Here is a 20,486-nt window from a genome sequence, read left to right as displayed (position 1 = left end):
AGACCACTTTGCTCCACCCAGATCAGAACCTGACAAGCGTTTCACACTGCATCACACAGGACTGTCCAGCAGTCCTAGTGGAGGCTTAGGGACCAGAGCAGCCCTCTGAGAAGCCAGTGACCACCTCTGGTGTCACGGAAACCAGGCTGCAGTTAGGGTCGGAGGACCAGCGGGAGGGCGGAGTCTTAGGTAAGTTACCTGAGCTTTGGATTCCTCATCTATAAAGTGGGCTGATGGCCCAGCCGGTGTGGCTCGGTGTTTGAGCGTTGACCCTGCACCAAAAGGTCGCTGGTTCAATTCCCAGTCAGGGCACGTGCCCAGGTTGTGGGCCAAATCCCCAGTGTGAGGCATGTAGCAGGCAGCCAATCGATGTTCTCTCTCGTCGATGTTTCTCTCCCTCTCCCTTCCCCTCTCTCTAAAATCAATAAAAGAAAAAAAAAAGTGGGCTGATGATGACGCCCATGGGATTGTGGAAGATGAACTTCCTCGAGGGAACCGTGCTCCCTCTGTCCTTCCCACGTTCTCCCAGGGAAGTGTGCTTCCAAACCTTGTGTGGGAACTTGCCTCCCTGACAGGGTTTCCTCTCAGGCCAAAGTGTGTGGACACACTGGAATGTGTTCCAAAATATTAATCAGTGGTGGGGGGTGACGGTATAGAAGAGCAGCCCAACTACAGCGATCTCTGCATTCTGAAGAGGGGGCAGAGTCCCCCTCCTTCCCGAGACATCTGCCAGGGGGCATGTTTCCAGTGCAGTTCCGGGGGAGACCAGGATGATGGCCTGGCAGTGACACCTGGGTAGTGTCCCCAGGCCCCTGCTGGCTCCAGGCTGCAGCCAGGGCCTCAGGACCCTGCCCCTTGGCCCCTGCCCTGGCTTCCTGATGTCCCTGGGGCTCTGCCTCGGCTGCCTTCCTGGTGTCCCTTTTCTGAGCAGTGTTTTACGTCTCCAAGCCACGGGCTGTGTTTCCCCTCTTGGTGCCACTGGGCTCTGTCTTCACAGTCAGGGGATAGCAGACACCCCAGGCATCTCCCTGGGGAACCGTCCGGTACCAGTGACAGAGCAGACTGTAAAGCCTCCAGAGAGAACAGTTTCCACACCAAGACCAAGAATCAAATGTTCTCAAACTTCTTAACCCCAAATGAGGGAGCAGGATCTCATTTCCAGCCTGGAAACTTGTCACCAGCCCTTTCAGGATGCACTAGGAGGGTGGGCTTCACCAGACTGAGACCATCTGGGAGGAGGAGGACATGGAGGGGCCCTCCCTACAGACAGATCTCTCCCCTCCCACCTGCTCCTTGGCATACATACACCTGTGCATAGGTGTGCGCATGCTCATTGCACATGGGCATGTGTGTGTTTTGAAAGTTCCTTCCAAGGGCTGTGGTCTGTAATCAGGAGTCCCATGCGGGGTGGAGTCAGCTACCTCACCTGCTATCCGAAACTCCAGAGCTGCCTCTATCTATTGCTGATGCGCACCAGGTGCCCTAATGAGCAAACACAAGGCCAGCAGTGGGTGTTACTGGGCAGTGCCTGGGCCTGGCAAGATGTAGTTGAGACCCCCAATCTTGTCTGGCCAGTGTGACACCTAGCCAGGCCTATGACCTTCAGCCTCCGGACAGCTGGGTCTCCCCTGGGTTTTGTCCTGCTGAGTGGGAGAGGTCCAAATCCTGTGAGGGCTCACGAAGCCTCTGTGCAGGGGGTTGGGTCCTACATACAGGGCCCTGGGAGCTCCCCTGGGAGTGAACCCCAATCTGGACTGTCCAGGCACACTGACTATGCAGACACATGGGGAGAGCACCCCCCCACACACTTCTGTCCCCCTATTGGAGACGTCCTCTCTTCTCCCTCCCCACTCCCTTCCGTCCTCACTCCTCCCTCACCCCTCCCAGGAGAAGACTGGGCGGAGCGTGGACTGGCCCGGGGTGGCGGGGAGGCGGGGAGGCGGGGCTTGGGAGGCTTGGACGCCCAGAGCGCTCAGAGCCCTCAGGCCACAGGGACGAGTCGCCTTCCCCGCAGACAGCGGCCTGGGCAGCGGCGAGCTCACGTCTCTGGCTGGGCTTCGGCACCATCCCCCAGTCCCTCCTCGAATCCCCCTCCTGGTCCCTGTGTTTCTTGTGTCTCCTGCCCCCATGGAGCAGCTGCTGCGGGCCGAACTGCGCACCACGACTCTGCGCGCCTTCGGGAGCCCAGGCGGGGGCTGCATCAGCGAGGGGCGCGCCTACGACACGGACTCGGGGCCTGTGTTTGTCAAGGTCAACCGCAGGGCGCAGGTGCGGGATTGGAGAGAGGGGAGAGGTTGGAGCTGCTGGGGAATGAAGAGAGGGTAGGAAGAGGAGAGGGTGGGTAGAGGGAGAGGGGTGGGCAAAGGGGGATGGGGCACGGGACAGGGGCACGGGTGAAGGTGGCCCTTACTGGTCAGGCCTGGCGTCACTGCCCCAGGCTCAGCCTGTGGCCTTGGACGGACATCTGCAGGCAGCAGGGCTCAGGCATTTTCTGCAGAATCCCAGGGTTTCGTCCCCTGCAAGATTGATTCTATTTACCTGTGCACACATGAAAAACTTGGTTGTTTGGTTTAATTTCTTCACCTGTCAAGCATGGTGGTGAGGCTTGGAGACCTGGTCTGCTCCCTCTGTCACTCTCCTGCCCAGCTCTGGGCTCAGTTTCCCCAAGGCTCACCCACCCCCCAGCAGGTGTGAAGAGGCAGGAAAGAAGCCAGGACCCCCAGACACTGCTAGGACCAGACTCCAATTCCCTCTACTCACGGACTCTGCTGGTGTTGGACCTGGTTTCCATCTCTTGCTTACATTATTTCTGTTAAAAGTATATGGAAAATACAACACTTTACCAGTGGAGAGAGTTAGCCACAGTGTGTGCACCGGGCCCTGAGAGCAGGCTGGGCCCCTTCGGGATCCCGCTGTGGTGGGGGTGCTGGCTGTGAGCTGGAGGGAATCCAGAGAGACCCCTCCCATTTCCCCCAAAGCACTGTCTGCATCTGGAATGGATGGGGGTGGGGACTGGGCCAGGATCCCTGCTCTGTGGGCACCAGGCACTGTTGAGTCTGGTTTCAGAAACCCAATCCCTCAGAAGGATAAGCCTCACCCACGGGAAAGCAGTTTGGGGTCAGGGTTTACCCTGGCTCTGGAATCTTCACAGCTGGATCCTGAAGGCGCTCCAGGTGGGGACCCCACCACTCACTCTTGAAACCCTCAATGCCAACACATCATAGGTGTTCAGTGAATGCAGGACAGGTGATGAGCGTGGCCCAGGGCACTGGCTACCTCTCCCCAGGATTCCAGGTGTAGGTTCACAGTTAGGAGGATGGCTCACCTCAGGCGTTTTGAAATTCAAGGATGGATTCTTTTGCTGTGTGGGAATAGATGCTTTGGTCTCATCCATGAGGTTTGATTCTATAGCCAGAGGCGCTTACAAACCACACTAATAAGCACATTTTTAAAAAAATCCTCACCCGAGGATATTTCTCCATTGATCTTCAGATAGAGTGGGAGGGAGGAAGGGAGAGAGAAAGAGAAACATCGATGTGGGAGAGACACATCTACTGGTTGCACAACCCTGACCAGGGCCAGGGATGAATCTCACCCAAGGTACATGCCCTTGGCCAGAATCGAACCCATGACTCTTTGGTCTGCAGGCTGATGTTCTAGTCTCTGAGCCAAACTGGCCAGGGTTAATAAGCACATTTATTATTATTTTTATCCTCACCCGAGGACATTTTTGTATTTATCTTCAGATAAAACAGGAGGGAGAGAGAGAGAGAAACATCAATGTGAGAGAGACACATTGAGTGGTTGCCACCCACATGACCCCAACCGGGGCCAGGGACAAACTGCAACCGAGGTACGTGCCCTTAGTGGGAACCGAACCCCGGATTCTCTGGTCCTCAGGCTGACACTCTAACTGCTGAGCCAAACCGGCCAGGGCTAATAAGCACATTTTTAACTGTGGCAGAGTGTACCTAAGGTGAGAGTTCCACCACTTTGAGGGGTGGCTTATCTTTTTCCAGGGCGTGGGGGCTGGGGCTTCTTCCTAGCCCCCAGGCCCTGCTGGGTGTTCTTCTCTAGGGAGCACTGGACCAAGGCCAGGTGTAGACAACCTCCCAGCCCCCTCCTCCCCCTGCCCAACTCACTGCTGCATGCCACCCCAGGCCACCCTGTGCTACTCCTCCCTTTGCTGTGATTGCTCAAGGCAGTGAGGGGGTGGGCAACTGGAAGGAAACACAAGCCCAGCCCCAGCCCCTCCACTAACCCACATTTCGAGGCACATCTCGGCACCCCCCGACAGCCCTTGGTGTCCTGCAGCACCCCATGGAACCCCCAGCACTGCTGGAACCTCCCCTGTGGCCTGTGTTTCCTCCTGTCTCAGGGCAGTGCTCCCAGCAGGAGCATCAGCATCCTGCCCACCCCAAGCCCCAGCTCAGCCTCACCCTTGCAGCCCCTTCCTCCCTGAAGGGGTTCATGTTGCACCCACTCTGAGGAGCTCATGCCTTGCTCCCCAGCCAGTTTTCAGTAACTGATGGTCCTGGGTGCTTGTGATCCCAGGGGGTGGCTTCCTTCTGTTGAGGGCTGGGAGCCACAGCCTGGCTGCAGAAGCCCCCGTGGAGTGGGAGCTCATGGGGGTGCTCTGGATGCAGGCCCGGCAGATGTTTGAGGGCGAAGTGGCAAGCCTGGAGGCCCTCCGGAGCACTGGTCTGTTGCGAGCACCTCGGCCCATCAAGGTCATCGACTTGCCTGGGGGTGGGGCCGCCTTTGTGATGGAGCATCTGAAGATGAGGAGCTTGAGCAGGTGAGAGAGAGAGAGAGAGAGAGAGAGATCAGTCGGCTGCCTCCTGCAAGCCCCTTACTGGAGCCGGGCATGTGCCCTGAGTGGGAATTGAACTGGCAACCTTTGGGTGCACAGGTCAACGCACAACCGAGTCACACTGGCCAGGGCCCACCTGCCATTCTTTGTTTTTTTTTTTAACCTCCACCCCAGGATTGATTTTTAGAGAGAGTGGAAGGGAGGGAAAGAGGAGGGGGAGAGAGGGAGAGAGAGACCTTGAGGTGAGAGAGACATACCGTGAGGTGAGAGAGACATACTGGGTACGTGCTCTTTTTTTTTTTATCCTCACCCGAGGATATATATATATATTTTTTTATCCTCACCCGAGGACATTTTTCCATTCTTTGCTCAGGTAGAGTGGGAGGGAGAGAGAGGAAGGGAGAGAGAGAGAGAAACATCGACGTGAAAGGAACACATCGAGTGGCTGCCACCCGCACGACCGACCAGGGCCGGGGAAAAACTGCAACCGAGGTACGCGCCCTTAGCGGGAACCGAACCCGGGTCTCTCAGGACCGCAGGCCGACGCTCTAACCGCTGAGCCAAACCGGCCAGGGCCCGAGGATATTTTTTGGTATTTTGTTCAGATAGAGTGGGAGGGAGACAGAGAGAGAGAAAGAGAGAGAGAGAGAGAGAAACATCGACATGAAAGGGACATGTGGAGTGGTTGCCACCCACACGACCCAACCAGGGCTGGGGACAGACTGCAACCGAGGTACGTGCCCTTAGCGGAACCCGAACCCAGGTCTCTCTGGACCGCAGGCCAGCGCTCTAACCGCTGAACTAAACCGGCCAGGGCTGGGTACGTGCTCTTGACAGGGAAGCAAACCCACCACCCTTGGGTTCTTAGCCAATGCTCCAACCATTGAGCCACACTGGCCAGGCTGTGAGATGGTTTTGAACTTATATTTACTTTTTGAGCATTTACCCCATAATTCTCAGTTCTGCCTAAGGCTTCTGCTGACGTTTGCCTGCTTCCCCAGTCTCGGTAATTTTACACTACTTTTTGGAAAGGGTCACTGCCTGCTGTTTGTTTCTCACTTTTTATAGCATGGAGAGTAGTTTTTTTGTTTTTTTTTTGGTACGTGCCCCTGGTGGGAACCGAACCCAGGACTCTCTGGTCTGCAGGCCGACGCTCAACCGCTGAGCCAAACTGGCCAGCGCATGGAGAGTAATTTTTGAGGCATTTAAAACATCTTTAAAAATTAGAATGCAAGCTGGTTGTTAATATTTCTTATTCTAATGGGCTGCATTTCTTCTCTCCTCAGTCAGGCATCAAAACTTGGAGACCAGGTGGCAGACTTACACCTCTACAACCAGAAGCTCAGGGACAAGTTGAGGGAGGAGGAGAACACAGTGGGTGCGTTCGGATCGTCTCCATGCTCCCTTGACCCAGGTGCACCCGCCCTGCACTGGTGCTCAGGGTGACGTTTCCACATCAGGTTGGATTGCATGCTATCTCCCGCTGCACTCAGCGTGAACATTAGATTGTTAGCTGGGAACTGATGGAGCTGATAAACAAGTAGAATGGGCTCCCGACCCCTTTTCTAACCAGCCCTGCTGCCCGGTGCCCTGAGGCCAGCTGTCCTGGCTGACCCGAGGTGCTGCCTGATTGCCAGCTGTTAGCGGGGTGGTACAGCCTCAGACACCCACGTTCCAGAGTGCAGCCAGGCCTGTCCGGATGCTCTGCGAGGGTCTGGCATCTAAGAGAAATACATCTCTTCTTGCTGATAGGCCGGAGGGCTGAGGGTGCTGAGCTCCAGCATGTGACCAAGTTCGGCTTCCATGCGGTGACGTGCTGCGGCTTCATTCCGCAGGTGAGTGCCAGGCTTCCGATGCGTCTGCTTCGCTAACAGCCGCTCCCAACACCCTAATGCGGGGCACCCCACCCCTTGTGTGTGATAGCATGCCAGTCCCCAGCCACCAGGAAGGTTGGCCATCTGGTTTCTGAGAGCAGAGGGTGAGCTGTGAGACCTGGGATGGGGGTTGAGCTGAGAGCATTCCAAGCAAAAGGAACAGCAGGTACGAAGGTCCCGTTTCAAGAGGGCACCTAACTTGAGATGAATGAGGGACAGGGACAGGGGGCTGAGTGGAGGCTGAAGCAGCATGTGAGGTCAGGGATTAAGTCCTGGCCAGTCAGTTCTTCTCCTGGGGCCTTAAAAAAATTAATGGTACCATTGAGATGTAATTCACATGACATAAACTCCACTATTTAAAAATGTCCAATTAGGTGTTTTTTTTTTCCTCACCCGAGGACATTTTTCCATTGTTTTTATTCAGATAGAGCAGGAGGGAGAGGGAGAGAGACAGAGAGAAACATCGAAGTGAAAGGGACACATCCAGTGGCTGCCACCCACACGACCCAGCCAGGGCCGGGGACAAACTGTAACTGAGGTATACGCCCTTAGCGGGAACTGAACCCGGATCTCTGTGGACCACAGGCTGACGCTCTAACCGCTGAGCCAAACTGGCCAGGGCCAATTCGGTGGTTTTTAGTAGATTTACAGTGTTGTGCAACCATCACTGCTATCTAGTTTCAGGACATTTTCTGCCCCCCAAAGGAAACCCTGTACCCATTAGCGGTCACTCCCCACACCCTGGTAACCACGAGTCTCTTGCTGTCTCTCTGGGTTTGCTCATTCTGGACATTGCAGTTCAGTAAGTTCAGTCACACACAGTGGCCAGCCTTTTGTGTGTCTTCACAGTGTGGGCACAGGGCAATGCTCCAGTGTCACTGAGGCAGATTTAGGGATCCCAGCCAAGGGGCAGCCCTCACACATGGGGCTTGGTAAGACTCCATAAACCTCTGCAGAGGCCAGCGCCCTGGGGGTGCACACCTGCCTGGGCCAGCCCCGACACAGCAGTGCCCGGCAAGTGTGGCAGAACGTGGCTTGTTGTCCTGCTTCAGGTGTTGCGTTTAAGAGCTGCGGGGTCTCCAAAGACTTGCTTTTCAAGAACTGAGGGATGGAATCGTACACAGAACCCCAGGGTCTGAAATAGATGAGAAGGGCTGGTCTGTGAGGGGCAGAGCCGGCCCTTGAGTGCCCCTTCAGATTCCAGGATCAACAAGCCAACTTAGGTCAGCTACAGCCTAGCCAGGAAGGGGTGAGGGATAGGAGGACAACCTGGTCCACCTCCTTGAGCTATGAAAGGATGGCCCTAGGACTGGCCCCATGTTCCAGGAGGCTCCCTGCTCCTTTGGGGGCTGCGTCCATTGGTGGGGCGACCCTGAGTGGTGGCGGCAGGCTTGTCAGAGACCTGGTGAGCTGAGCCCAGGTGGGACCACTGGCTTGGCTGCATGATAGACGTGTTGTACCCTAGGCACCATTCTAAGTGCTTTATCGGGCCCAACTCACCCAGTTGCCATAGCAACCCTATAAAGTGAGTGATGTTATTGACCCATTTTATAGATGAAAAAGCTGATGCACAGGGAAGCCAAGTGACGATCCTGAGGTCATGTGGCTGATGAGTGGAGGATTCAGGATTTGACCCACAGTCTGGCTTCTAACTGCCGCACTACCCAGCGCCTCTGTCCAGGTGGATGGACTGGGCTAGCCAATGCTGGTCTCCAGCGCCCAACACTCAGTCTGTATCTTTATGACCTGGTCACCCAGGAGGAAGACAAGAGCCTCAGACACTGGGACCTGGGCAGGCAGGTAGGGAATCACAGGAGGCCACCCTGAGTGCCTCAGGCTGTTTAGGGAGTGGCCTTCCCACCTGCTCTTGAGGTGCTCCTAGCACCAAGGGGCTGAACCCAGGGGCTTAGTGACCAGAGCACCCAGCACTGGGAGTGTCTCCAAAGCTGACCAGGGAGATCAGGTCTGCTCTCGAAAAAGTTCCTCCCCTAAGGAGTTGCGCAAAGTAGCCCTTTGTATGAAATCAGCTTTGTATCTTTTTATTTATTTATTTGTTTTTTAATCCTTACCCAAGGACATTTTTGCATTTATCTTCACATAGAGTGGGAGGGAGAGAGGGAGAAGAGAGAGAGAAACATCGACTTGAGACACATTGAGTGGCTGCCACCCATACAACCCCAACCAGGGCCGGGGCCAAACTGCAACCGAGGTACCAGCCCTTAGTGGGAACCGAACCCGGGACGCTCTGGTCCACAGGCTGATGCTCTAACCGCTGAGGAAAACTGGCCAGGGCTATTTATTTGTTAATCCTCACCTGAGGATACTTTTCCATTTCCATTAACTTTTAGAGAGAGTAGAAGGGAGGGAGGGAGAGAGAGAGAGAAAGAGAGAGAAACATCAGTGTGGGAGAGACACATCGATTGGTTGCCTTCTGCATGACCTCAACTGGGGATCGGACCTCCGACCCAGGTACGTGCCCTTGACTAGAATTGAACCCGAGACTCTTTGGTCTGTAGGCTGATGCTCCAACCACTGAGCAACTGGTCAGGGAAGCTTTGCATCTTAAAAAAAAATAATTATTGCCCTGTTTTGTTTGGCTCAGCGGTTAGAGTGTCGACCTGAGGACCAAAGAGTCATGGGTTTGATTCCAGTCAAGGGCATGTACCTCGTTTGTGATACCTGGCCCTAGCTGGGGTAGTGCGGGAGGCAACCAGTCCATGTGTCTCTTTCACATAGATGTTTCTCTCTCTCTCCCCGGCCCTTCCTCCTTCCCACTCTATCTGAAAATCAATGGAAAAATATTCTCTGGTGAGGATTTTAAAAAAACTATCTTAAGGTATAATTGACACAAAATAAACCATACCTATTTTAAAGTATACAGTTTGGTAAGTTTTTTTTTTTAATCCTTACCCAAGGACATTTTTCTATTTCTTTTTTTTTTAATCCTCACCCGAGGACATTTTTCCATCTTTTGTTCAGACAGAGTGGAAGGGAGAGAGAGGAAGAGAGAGAGAGAGAAACATCGACGTGAAAGGGAACACATCGAGTGGTTGCCACCAGCATGACCCAACCAGGGCCGGGGACAAACTGCAACCAAGGTACGTGCCCCCAGCGGGAACCGAACCCGGGTCTCTCCAGACCGCAGGCCGATGCTCTAACCGCTGAGCCAAACCGGCCAGGGCCATTTTACTATTTCTTGTTCAGATAGAGTGGGAGGGAGAGAGAGGAAGAGATAGTGAGAGAGAGAGAGAGAGAGAGACATTGATGTGAAAGGGACACATCAAGTGGCTGCCACCCGCACGACCCAACCAGGGCCAACCAGGGCCGGGGACAAACTGCAACCGAGGTACGTGCCCTTAGTGGGAACCGAACCCAGGTCTCTCTGGATCGCAGGCCGACGCTCTAACTGCTGAGCCAAACCGGCCAGGGCCAATTTGATAAGTTTTGATGTATATATATCCATGAACCGCTCACCAAGTCAGGATCATGAGACTATCCATCACCTCCCAAAGGCATCCTCATGTCCCTTTGTAATCTCTCTCTCCTATCGATCCCTGCTCCTGGCAAGCACTGATCTGCTTTCTGTCACTATCAATACTTTTGCATTTTGTGGACTTGAATAGAGATGGAATCATACAGTATGTACTCTGGTCTGGCTTCTTCCACTCAGCGTAATCATTTTGATAATTCATCCATATTGTTGCTTGTGTCAAAAGTCCGCTTCACTGGATGGATAAACCACAGTCTGTTTTATCTATTCACCTGTTGATGGATATCTGGGTTGTTTCCAGGTTTTGCTTTCACACATAAAGCTGCTATGAACCTTTGTGTACAGGAGTTTGTGTGGACAAATTCTTCCATTAATCTTGGGTAAATACCTGAGAGGGAAATCACTAGGTCATGTGATAGGCTCATATTAACTTTGTATTTTTTAATACAATTTTTTTCCTTTATTGATTTTAGAGAGAAAGGATGGAGAGGGAGAGAGAGACAGAAACATTGATGAGAGAGAACGATTGGCTGCCTCCTGCACACCCCACACTGGGGATCTGGCCCACAGCCTGGGCATGTGCCCTGACCTGTAATTGAACCTGCAACCTCTTTGTACATGGGTCGATGCTCAACCACAGAGCCACACCAGCTGGGCAACTTTTTTTTTAATCCTCACCCGAGGATATTTTTCCATTTATCTTCAGATAGAGTGAGAGAGAGAGGGAGAGAAAAGGAGAGAGAGAGAGAAACATGGATGTGAGAGGGACACATTCACTGGTTGCCTCCCACACGACCCCGACCAGGGCTGGGGACAAAGGTACGTGCCCTTGGCTGGAATCGAACCTGTAACTCATTGGTCCGAGGGCCAGTGCTCCACTACTGAGCCAAACCGGCCAGAGCCATATTAAACTGTTTAAGAAAGTGCCAAAATCTTGCCCTGGCAGGTTTGGCTCAGCAGTTAGCGTGTTGGCCTGCGGTCCAGAGAGACCTGGGTTGAGTTCCCACTAAGGGCACGTACCTCGGTTGCAGTTTGTCCCTGGTCCTAGTTGGGTCGTGCAGAGGGCAACCATTTGATGTGTCCCTTTCACGTTGATGTTTCTCTCTCTCTTTCTCTCTCTCTCTCTCCCTCCCACTCTATCTGAACAAAAAATGAAAAAATGTCCTTAGGTGAGGATTAAAAAAAAAAAGTAAGTGCCAAAATCTTTTCAAAGAGGTGGTACCATTTACATTTCCACCAGTGGTGTATGAGTTTTAGTTCCTCCACATCCTCACAGCACCTGGCTTATAGTTGGGTCTTGCTTCATTTTTCTAACTTGTCCATGCCTGTCATTTAACTAGGGTGTCTAGACCATTCACGTTTACTGTGCCTATTCATTTGGTTAGGTTGATCTGTCATCTTGCTATTTGTTGTTTTAATTTGTCCTATCTGTTCTCTGTTCCTCTTTTTCATATTTATCTGCTCTTTTGGATTAACTGAGTGTTTTTTAAAAAAATTTTTTCTTTATTGATTTTAAAGAGAGAAAGGAAGGGAGAGGGAGAGAGAGAGATAGAAACATTGATGAGAGAGAACATTGATTGGCCGCCTCCTGCATGCCCCCCACTGGGGTTTGGGCCTACAACCTGGGCATGTGCCCTGACTGGGTATTGAACTGGTGACCTCTTGGTGCATGGGTCGACACTCAGCCACTGAGCCACACCAGCCGGGCTGAGTTGTTTTTTTTTGTTTGTTTGTTTTTTTAATCCTTAGCAGAGGACATTTTTGCATTTATCCCCAGATAGAGTGGGAGGGAGAGAAGGAGGAAGAGAGAGAGAGCGAAACATTGATGTGAGAGAGACACATCGACTGGTTGCCACCCACACGACCCCAGCCAGGGCTGGGGACCAACTGCAACCGAGGTATGTGCCCTTAGTGGGAACCAAACCCAGGACTCTCCGGTCTGCGGGCCGACGCTCTAACCACTGAGCCAAACCGATCAGGGCTAACTGAGTATTTTTAATGATTCTAGCTCATCTTCATTGTTGCCTAGCTATAACATTTGCTTCGTTCTTTTAGTGGTTGATCTAGGGTTTAGCCAGGTTTCTTGTATAACTGACTTGCTGGACTCTGGCAGCTAGAGCATCAGCCTACTCTCCCTTGCTGCCCAGGTGAATGAGTGGCAGGATGACTGGTCGACCTTCTTCACCCGATACCGACTCCAAGCACAGCTGGACCTCATTGAGAAGGACTATGCTGACCGAGAGGCACGAGAGCTCTGGTCACAGCTACAGGTGGGCACAGCAGTTACCTCTGAGAGAGGGACTGTCCTCTGGTGAGCCCACCCCATTGATGTAGGGCACTCTGGAGTTGGGACCACTGAGCTTTGGAGCGGATCTGGTCAAGTTATGGACACATAGCGTCTGACTACTGACCTGATGGTGTGGGACTTGAGGATATGCTCTGACCCTGAGCACACCTCTCACCTGTGAGGTCACCAGGTTATTAAGCCCCAGACTTTGCTCATGTGAAACACAGGTACCTGGATCGTAAACGGCGGCATTTACTTTCTTGTGCACTTTCACCCTGTTCCTCCTTTTCTGCCACAGCATGGATGTTTGACTCTCAGAGCAGATGTGGGCAGAAGATGCCTGAGGGACTGGTTTCAAAACAGCACCCGGAGTGTTAAAAACAAAACTCACATATGCCTACATTGAAGAAATATTATTTAACTCCTCAGTGAATTAACCAGTGGGATACAAAAGAGGTGCAGATATATATACTGTCACATAAAAGAACATAAAAGTTTGCTAAGTTAGGCACAAAATAAATAAATAAACAAATAAAACTTCACTCAGGTTATATGGTTGCTGTTCTACAGGAAAATAAAACCATAACCTCTGAGGTTGAATACTGTACGGGTATCATTAGTGCTGTAGACCTTCTGGGCCTGGGTCTGTAGTCAGTAGTAAGACAAAGTTATACTCCCCTAGGGTCAGAAGGTCCTTATCTTTGGACTTGCTTGGACCCTGAACAAACACAAGGTAACCTTTGCCTTAGTTTCATGTACTGGATGAGGAGACTGGCTCATATAACTGTGTGTCCAATAATTGTTTATTATTTATTATTAGGTGAAGATCCCAGATCTGTTTAGCGGCCTAGAGATTGTCCCCGCCCTTCTTCATGGGGATCTCTGGTCAGGAAATGTGGCTGAGGACGACGTGGGGCCTATTATTTATGACCCGGCTTCCTTCTACGGCCATTCTGAGTTTGAACTGGCAATTGCCTTGATGTTTGGCGGCTTCCCCAGGTCTTTCTTCACTGCCTACCACCAGAAGATCCCCAAGGCTCCAGGGTTCGACCGGCGGCTGCTGCTCTACCAGCTCTTTAACTACCTGAACCACTGGAACCACTTTGGGTGGGAGTACAGGAGCCCGTCCCTGAGCACCATGCGGAAACTTCTCAAGTAGCACCCTGCCTGTGCTCCTGCCCACCTGCCCACCTGCTTAGCAAGTACCTAGGGGCAGCAACAGCAGAGGCAGCTGCAGGCACTAATAAAGTCAGTGGGGCTTCAGGGATGGAACTTGCTGTGTCTTACTTCACCGGAGTCCCCATCCTCTGTGCACTTGGGATAGTTTACAGGGTGCCCAAACCACCCGAAAGGGCTCCAAGGGGCTCATTACATATCAGACTGGGGGATATTTGAAGTTTGGATATTTTCACAATAATTGTATAGAAATTGACACAGATTTGGGGTTTGCTTAGGTGGAAGATGGTGTCCCATCCCCCTGTGGACATGGGGCTCCTGTCTGAGCTCAGGCAGAGTTGGGAACCATGAGTTGTACCCCACTTTTTTTTTTGAATTCTCACCTGAGGACATTTTTGCATTTATCTTCAGATAAAGTGGGAGGGAGAGAGGAAGGAAAAGAGAGAGAGAAACATCGACTGGCTGCCACCCACACAATCCCAACCGGGGCCGGGGAAAAACTGCAACAGAGGTGCCTGCCCTTAGCTGAAACCAAGCCCCGGTCTTTCTGGTCCATGGGCCAACGCTCTAACTGCTGAGCCAAACCGGCCGGGGCATACCCCACTTCTTTAAAAATAGTTTTTTTTCTTTATTGATTTTAGAGAGAGGGAGGAAGGGAGAGATAGAAACGGGCCCATAACCTGGGCACGTGCCCTGACCGGAATCAAACTGGTGACCTCCTGGTGCATGGTTCCACGCTCAACCACTGAGCCACACCAGCCAGGCTGTACCCCACTTCTTAACCAGCATTTCTGGGGCTGAGTGGGGCTCCCAGTCCATCCTTCAGTTAGGACAGATGCAAAGAAGGTCCACCAATGTTGTGGGGACCAGCGTTTGGGCTGCAGCCGCCGCCCAGCCTCTCTCCTACTTCCTAATTTTCAGCCGGTTAGTTTTCCACCCGATAAAAAGAAGGGTGTAGGCTGGGAGAGAGCCTTGGGCAGTGGGGTGTGCCCCACAGCTGGGATGTCTGCGGTGTACGGGTGGTTGGGATGTCCAGGCTGTCATCGTTGAAAGTATCTGCTTGGGGACAGGCCGTACCTGGCAGGATCTCGGGGCACAATGGCCATCCACGCGTGTGTCTCTGAAACCAGACCACGTGATTACCACTCTTCGAGGCTAATTTCTCTTTCCTGCAAAGTGCGGTTGGAGCGGGATTCCTTCCCAGCACAGACTCTGAGCCTGTTGAAGACGTTCCAGGACGAAGTCCACCCCAAACGCTTCCTTCCGACCATCTGGGGGTCTTGAATACAAATTGCCACTGTGGGCAGAACCCGTCTGCAGGACTCGTGTGCGCAGAGCCGGCCAGGGCGGCGAAGGGACCTTCGGGCCTGCGCGGGAGAAGACCCGAGGGAGCCAGCGGGTCCCGGCTGGGGGTCTCCCCTCCAGCCCAGCGTGGACTGCACGCCAGCCACGCCCCCAGGGCAACAGGCTGCTACCCACCCTCGGGCTCAGACTCGCCTCCCCTGCCCCGCTCGCACCCTCGGGCTCAGACTCGCCTCCCCTGCCCCGCTCGCACCCTCGGGCTCAGACACCCGACTCCGCCCGGAAGCGGTGGCTCCCGCCGCCCGGCTCCAGGCGTCTGGGGCGGTTCCCTCGGGCCCCGCCCCGCCCCCTCTGCGCTCGCCCCGCCCCTCTGCGATCGCCCCGCCCCCTCTGCGCTCGCCCCGCCTCCGCGCGCCTTGCTTGGACGGCCGGCGCGCGCCGTAGCGGGACCAGCCGTGAGGTCGGAGGTCGCTGGGCGGGGCTGCGTCGGCGGCTCCCTTGCTGCTCTCGCGTCCGCCTCAGGCGTCCCGCTCTCGGTGCCGAGGATGGGCGTGAGCGAGGAGCCGGGCGCGCCGGAGGACGGGATGGAGAACGGGTCGGAGGACGGGCCGGAGGACGGCGCCCTGGCCCGCGGCGGCTGCTTCGAGGCTTTCGGCGACAGCGCGGAGACGCGCGCGCTGCTGGGCCGCTTGCCGGAGCTGCTGGGGGACGGCGCGGTCCGCGAGGGCGCCCTGCAGCGGTTCCGAGGTGCGCGCGCGGCCACGCGGGTCCGAGGGCGGGCGGCCTGGGGCCCGGCGCTGCCCTGCGTGCTCGCTGTGCGGCGGGACCCGGGTACTAGACACGGGCGCCGCGGGCGGGCCGGGCGGGCGGAGCGCGAGCTGAGGGGGAAGCAGGTGCCCGCCTCCCGGAGGAAAGGCCCGGTCCTGGGAGTCGGCCGTCTCCTGGAGCCGAGCCCGGGGAGAAGCCAAACGTGGGTTCGAGAGTGCTCCGGCCGCAGGCGCGCGCGGTCCCCACGGAGCTGTCGGCCCACCCGACGGGGCGGGGCGCCTGACCGAACGCGGCTCCGGGCCTGCACGCGTGTCCGCTGTGCGGGCGGTGGTGCGGCGACGCCTTGACCTCGGGGCACCTGTCCCTCCGACGGCGCTCGGGACCCAGGGGGAGCTCCTGCCCGGAGAAGGCGCCTGCGCGCGCGGGACAGCCCTTGGGGGGGGTGTGTGTGTGTGTTAGTGTGTGTGTGTGTGTGTGAGTGTGGGACAGCCCTGGGTGTGTGTGTGTGAGTGTGTGAGACAGCCCTGGGGGTGTGAGTGTGTGTGTGTGTGTGAGACAGCCCTGGGTGTGTGTGTGTGTGTGTGTGTGTGTGTGAGAGACAGCCCTGGGGGGTGTGTGTGTGTGTGTGTGTGTTAGTGTGTGTGTGTGTGTGTGTGAGTGTGGGACAGCCCCGGGGTGTGTGTGTGTGTGTGTGTGAGTGTGTGAGACAGCCCTGGGGGTGTGTGTGTGTGTGTGTGTGTGAGACAGCCCTGGGGTGTGTGTGTGTGTGTGTGTGTGTGTGTGAGACAGCCCTGGGGTGTGTGTGTGTGTGTGTGTGAGACAGCCCTGGGGGTGTGAGTGTGTGTGTGTGTGTGAGACAGCCCTGGGGTGTGTGTGTGTGTGTGAGTGTGTGAGACAGCCCTGGGGGTGTGAGTGTGTGTGTGTGTGTGTGAGACAGCCCTGGGGTGTGTGTGTGTGAGACAGCCCTGGGGTGTGTGTGTGTGTGTGTGTGTGTGTGAGACAGCCCTGGGGGTGTGTGTGTGTGAGACAGCCCTGGGGTGTGTGTGTGTGTGTGTGTGTGTGTGTGAGACAGCCCTGGGGGGTGTGTGTGTGAGACAGCCCTGGGGTGTGTGTGTGTGTGTGTGTGTGTGAGTGAGACAGCCCTGGGGTGTGTGTGTGTGAGACAGCCCTGGGGTGTGTGTGTGTGTGTGTGTGTGTGTGAGTGAGACAGCCCTGGGGTGTGTGTGTGTGAGACAGCCCTGGGTGTGTGTGTGTGTGTGTGTGTGAGTGAGACAGCCCTGGGGGTGTGAGTGTGTGTGTGTGTGTGAGACAGCCCTGGGGTGTGTGTGTGTGTGTGTGTGTGTGTGTGTGACAGCCCTGGGGTGTGTGTGTGTGTGTGTGTGTGTGAGACAGCCCTGGGGTGTGTGTGTGTGTGTGTGTGTGTGTGTGTGTGAGACAGCCCTGGGGTGTGTGTGTGTGAGACAGCCCTGGGGTGTGTGTGTGTGTGTGTGTGTGAGTGAGACAGCCCTGGGGGTGTGAGTGTGTGTGTGTGTGTGTGAGACAGCCCTGGGGTGTGTGTGTGTGTGTGTGTGTGTGAGACAGCCCTGGGGGGTGTGTGTGTGTGTGTGTGTGTGAGACAGCCCTGGGGTGTGTGTGTGTGTGTGTGTGTGTGAGACAGCCCTGGGTGTGTGTGTGTGTGTGTGTGTGAGAGAGAGACAGCCCTGGGTGTGTGTGTGTGTGTGTGTGTGAGTTTGGGACAGCCCTGGGTGTGTGTGTGTGTGTGTGTGAGTGTGGGACAGCCCTGGGGTGTGTGTGTGTGTGTGAGATGGCCCTGGGGGTGTGAGTGTGTGTGTGAGTGTGAAACAGCCCTGGGGTGTGTGTGTGTGTGTGTGTGAGAGATGGCCCTGGGGGTGTGAGTGTGTGTGTGAGTGTGAAACAGCCCTGGGTGTGTGTGTATGTGAGTGTGTGTGTGAGTGTGTGTGGGACAGCCCTGGGGGTGTGTATGTGTTTAATGAAGGGGATAACATACGGTTGGCTGAGAGGAAGGGTTCTGAGGAGGTGGAAGAAGACCCAAGAGGAAGGTTCGCTGAGCAAGCCAAGAGCAGGTGGCCAGGACACAGTGGCCCTGAGGATCTCACCCCAGGTGGCTTATGCTCTTTGCAGCTGCATGGGCTGGGTTGAGGAGGAGCTGCCTCTGGAAGTCAGTGAGGGAAAACTCAAAGGTTTCTGAGGCTCCTGTGCATGTTTGCCTTAGTGACGTTAAGTCTCATATATATTTTTTTTTTAGTGATAATGGACAAATACCAGCAGCAGCCTCATCTGTTGGACCCACACCTTGGTAAGAATAGAGGCTGATGACTGTATTTTGGACATCCAATTATGGATGATCACAAAGGCCTTGGGGTGTGTGCACGTGCGTACGTGCACGTGGGTTTGCCAGAAGAAGGTGTCAGAATGAAGTGTCTGGGTCTTGTTAGCAGGGCCTGGCTCGTCAGTCTTAGTGGAACTCTGATAGTGACATAAGTTCATTGTCCCTCAAGTCTGTGGGCAGTGGATTTGAGCTGCTTTCTTCCTCAATGCTATTTAAAGAACGCATCTTTTGCTCATCATGTGTGCTCTAACCTGCGTTCTGTTGTATAGGAGCAGGTACCTGATGTGGATCACCATGTGGTCCTCACAGCAATTGAGGCAGGCACTCCCTTGAGTGATTCTGTTTCACAAGTGGACACAGTGAGGCTTGGGTCCCCTTAACTTGAATTTAATGCAGGGGAATGATTTTTGTTTGTTTCATACTGATAACAATTTTCTTTTTCTCTACAAAAATTAGCACATGCTTTTGGCAATGAACTTGGGAAGGAGGAAGGTAACAATAATAATTTAAGTCTAAAGGCAGGGTGGGGTGGAGGCATGGGCATGTGAACCCTGGAGCTACACCACTGATTTTATTTTATTTTTTTATTATTTTTTTTAATCCTTACCTGAGGACATTTTTCCATTTTTTGTTCAGATAGATGGGAGGGAGAGAGAGAGAGAGAAACATCGATGCGAAAGGGACACATCGAGTGGCTGCCACCCGCACGACCCAACCAGGGCCGGGGACAAACTGCAACCGAGGCACATGCCCTTAGCGGGAACCGAACCCGAGCCTCTCTGGACCGCAGTCCGATGCTCTAACCGCTGAGACAAACCGGCCAGGGCTACACCACTGATTTTATATCCTAGCCCTACCACTTTGCTACTCTGTGCCTGAGTTTCCTCAGCTGTGAAACTGGGGCTCTCCACACTGCCTGCCCCACAGGGCTGTGAGATTTAAAGCTGTGAACTGTGAAGAGTGGGCGGGCACAGAGGGCTAGCTTCATTGTGCACACATGCGCCTTCTGGAAAGTGGACTGGTGCTGTGCCTGCTGTTCTTTAAGTGACCAGCAGGTTTTGTGGAAGGTGAGCTTTCTGAGCTTTCTTGTCCCAGATGTTCTTGAATTTATTTCGACCGTTTTTACTTTCTGAGAGTTCTTATATTGATTCTGTGTCCTGCAATTTTACTGAAGTCACTTATTCCGTTACTTTTTGTGGAATCACTAGTATTCTTTCTATACAGTATATCATCTTTAAAGAATGAGAGTTTTTTTACTTTCCAATTTAGATGCCTTTTATTTTGTTTTTTTTCGGTTGCTGGGCGAGGACTTCTAGTACAGGATGGAGTAGACGTGAAAGCCGCCTCTCTACTTTCCAATTTAGATGCCTTTTATTTTGTTTTTTTTCGGTTGCTGGGCGAGGACTTCTAGTGCAGGATGGAGTAGACGTGAAAGCCGCCTCTCGTTCCTGGTCCCAGAGGAGAGGCTCTCTCAGCTCCTCCGCACCACGTGTGGTACTAGCTCGGACTTGTCATCCGTGGCTGTCATTGTTATGTTGAGATAGGTTCCCTCCATTCCCACTTTGTTGAGGGTTTTTATCATAAAACGATATTGAATGTTGTCAGCTGCATTTTCTGCATCTGTTGAGATGATCGTACCCCTACTGATTTTCTTTTCACTCGTTCTATCAAATCCCGAGAGGAGAATAGAAATCTTCAACTATAGTTACAAGTTTTTCTATTGCTTTTTTCATTTCTCAATTTTTGCTTTATTTTGAAGTTCTGTAATTTGTCTAATTTAACCTGTTTTTCTTTTGGATTTTAATGTAATATTAATGTTTAATTTTATAGCAAGTGTTTTGTATGTCTTTCTGTCTAGAATGGATGATGAACTTGTTGTTGGAAACAGTGCAAGATGAGACATCTCCAGCTGACCTTGTACATCTGGCTTTTAAATTTCTTTATATTATCACCAAGGTAATGTTTACAAAGTACTCTATGGTTGTCAACACTTATTCTTTTTTTCATTACATTTTTTTCTTTATTGGTTTTTAGAGAGAGAGGAGGGGAGAGGGAGAGAGAGAGAGAAACATTGATGAGAGAGAACATCGATTGGCCACCTCCTGCATGCTCCCCACTGGGGATCGGGCCCACAACCTGGGCATGTGCCCTGACCGGGAATTGAACTGGTGACCTCTTGGTGCATGGGTCAGTACTCAACCACTGAGCCACACCGGCCGGGCTAGTTGTCAACACTTCTTAAAAATTTCCTTCTTTATTTTTTTCCTTTTGACAAAGCACTTTCTTAATATACTTGGTCCAGAAGTTACCTTCCTAAATGTTTTTTCTTGGGAAAGATGGGTTGCACACATAGGTTGTGGGTTTTTTATTTTTTGAAATATTTTTTATTTATTTTAATTTTATGTATTTATTTGTTACTCCTTACC

General features: G+C 53.3%; 2 protein-coding genes across 8 annotated transcripts in view; both read left to right on the top strand.

The window, feature by feature from the left end:
* The first annotated feature begins 2,016 nt into the window (after nt 1–2,016).
* FN3K (fructosamine 3 kinase) lies at nt 2,017–13,727 on the top strand. Of its 4 annotated transcripts, none has more exons than XM_036269986.1 (6): nt 2,017–2,268; nt 4,647–4,798; nt 6,100–6,191; nt 6,566–6,648; nt 12,325–12,447; nt 13,285–13,727. In XM_036269986.1, exons 1-6 carry the CDS (start codon nt 2,128–2,130, stop codon nt 13,621–13,623), a joined length of 930 nt encoding a protein of 309 aa, XP_036125879.1. In that variant the 5' UTR covers nt 2,017–2,127; the 3' UTR covers nt 13,624–13,727. The 4 variants fall into 4 exon arrangements, with proteins under 4 accessions (XP_036125879.1, XP_036125878.1, XP_036125881.1 ...); XM_036269985.1 differs by having other exon boundaries at nt 6,100–6,227; XM_036269988.1 differs by lacking the exon at nt 12,325–12,447.
* TBCD (tubulin folding cofactor D) overlaps nt 13,181–20,486 on the top strand; it is a 150,051-nt gene continuing 142,745 nt past the window's right edge. Inside the window, exons 1-3 of one of the 4 annotated variants that reach the window (XM_036269982.1) lie at nt 13,181–13,197; nt 17,977–18,027; nt 19,919–20,016. In XM_036269982.1, the coding sequence (XP_036125875.1) occupies nt 17,982–18,027; nt 19,919–20,016 (144 nt within the window). In that variant the 5' untranslated portion in view covers nt 13,181–13,197; nt 17,977–17,981. Of the gene's footprint in view, nt 13,198–15,472; nt 15,690–17,775; nt 17,833–17,976; nt 18,028–19,918; nt 20,017–20,486 lie in introns of those variants that run through there. The other 3 variants (XM_036269978.1, XM_036269979.1, XM_036269980.1) reach the window with 3 other exon arrangements.

Source organism: Molossus molossus, unplaced genomic scaffold (assembly GCF_014108415.1).
Source record: "Molossus molossus isolate mMolMol1 unplaced genomic scaffold, mMolMol1.p scaffold_m16_p_19, whole genome shotgun sequence".
Classification (NCBI taxonomy): domain Eukaryota; kingdom Metazoa; phylum Chordata; class Mammalia; order Chiroptera; family Molossidae; genus Molossus; species Molossus molossus.
The sequence above is the reverse complement of the archived record's forward strand: the minus strand, read 5'-3'. Positions and strand labels throughout refer to the sequence as shown.

What these genes read in the sequence shown, in the direction of transcription:
- FN3K (XM_036269985.1), top strand. Translation starts at nt 2,128, where the DNA reads ATGGAGCAGCTGCTGCGGGCCGAACTGCGCACCACGACTCTGCGCGCC. An exon ending in TCCATGCTCCCTTGACCCAG is followed by an intron (nt 6,228 to 6,565) that starts GTGCACCCGCCC and finishes TCTTGCTGATAG; the next exon opens with GCCGGAGGGCTGAGGGTGCT. An exon ending in GCTGCGGCTTCATTCCGCAG is followed by an intron (nt 6,649 to 12,324) that starts GTGAGTGCCAGG and finishes CTTGCTGCCCAG; the next exon opens with GTGAATGAGTGGCAGGATGA.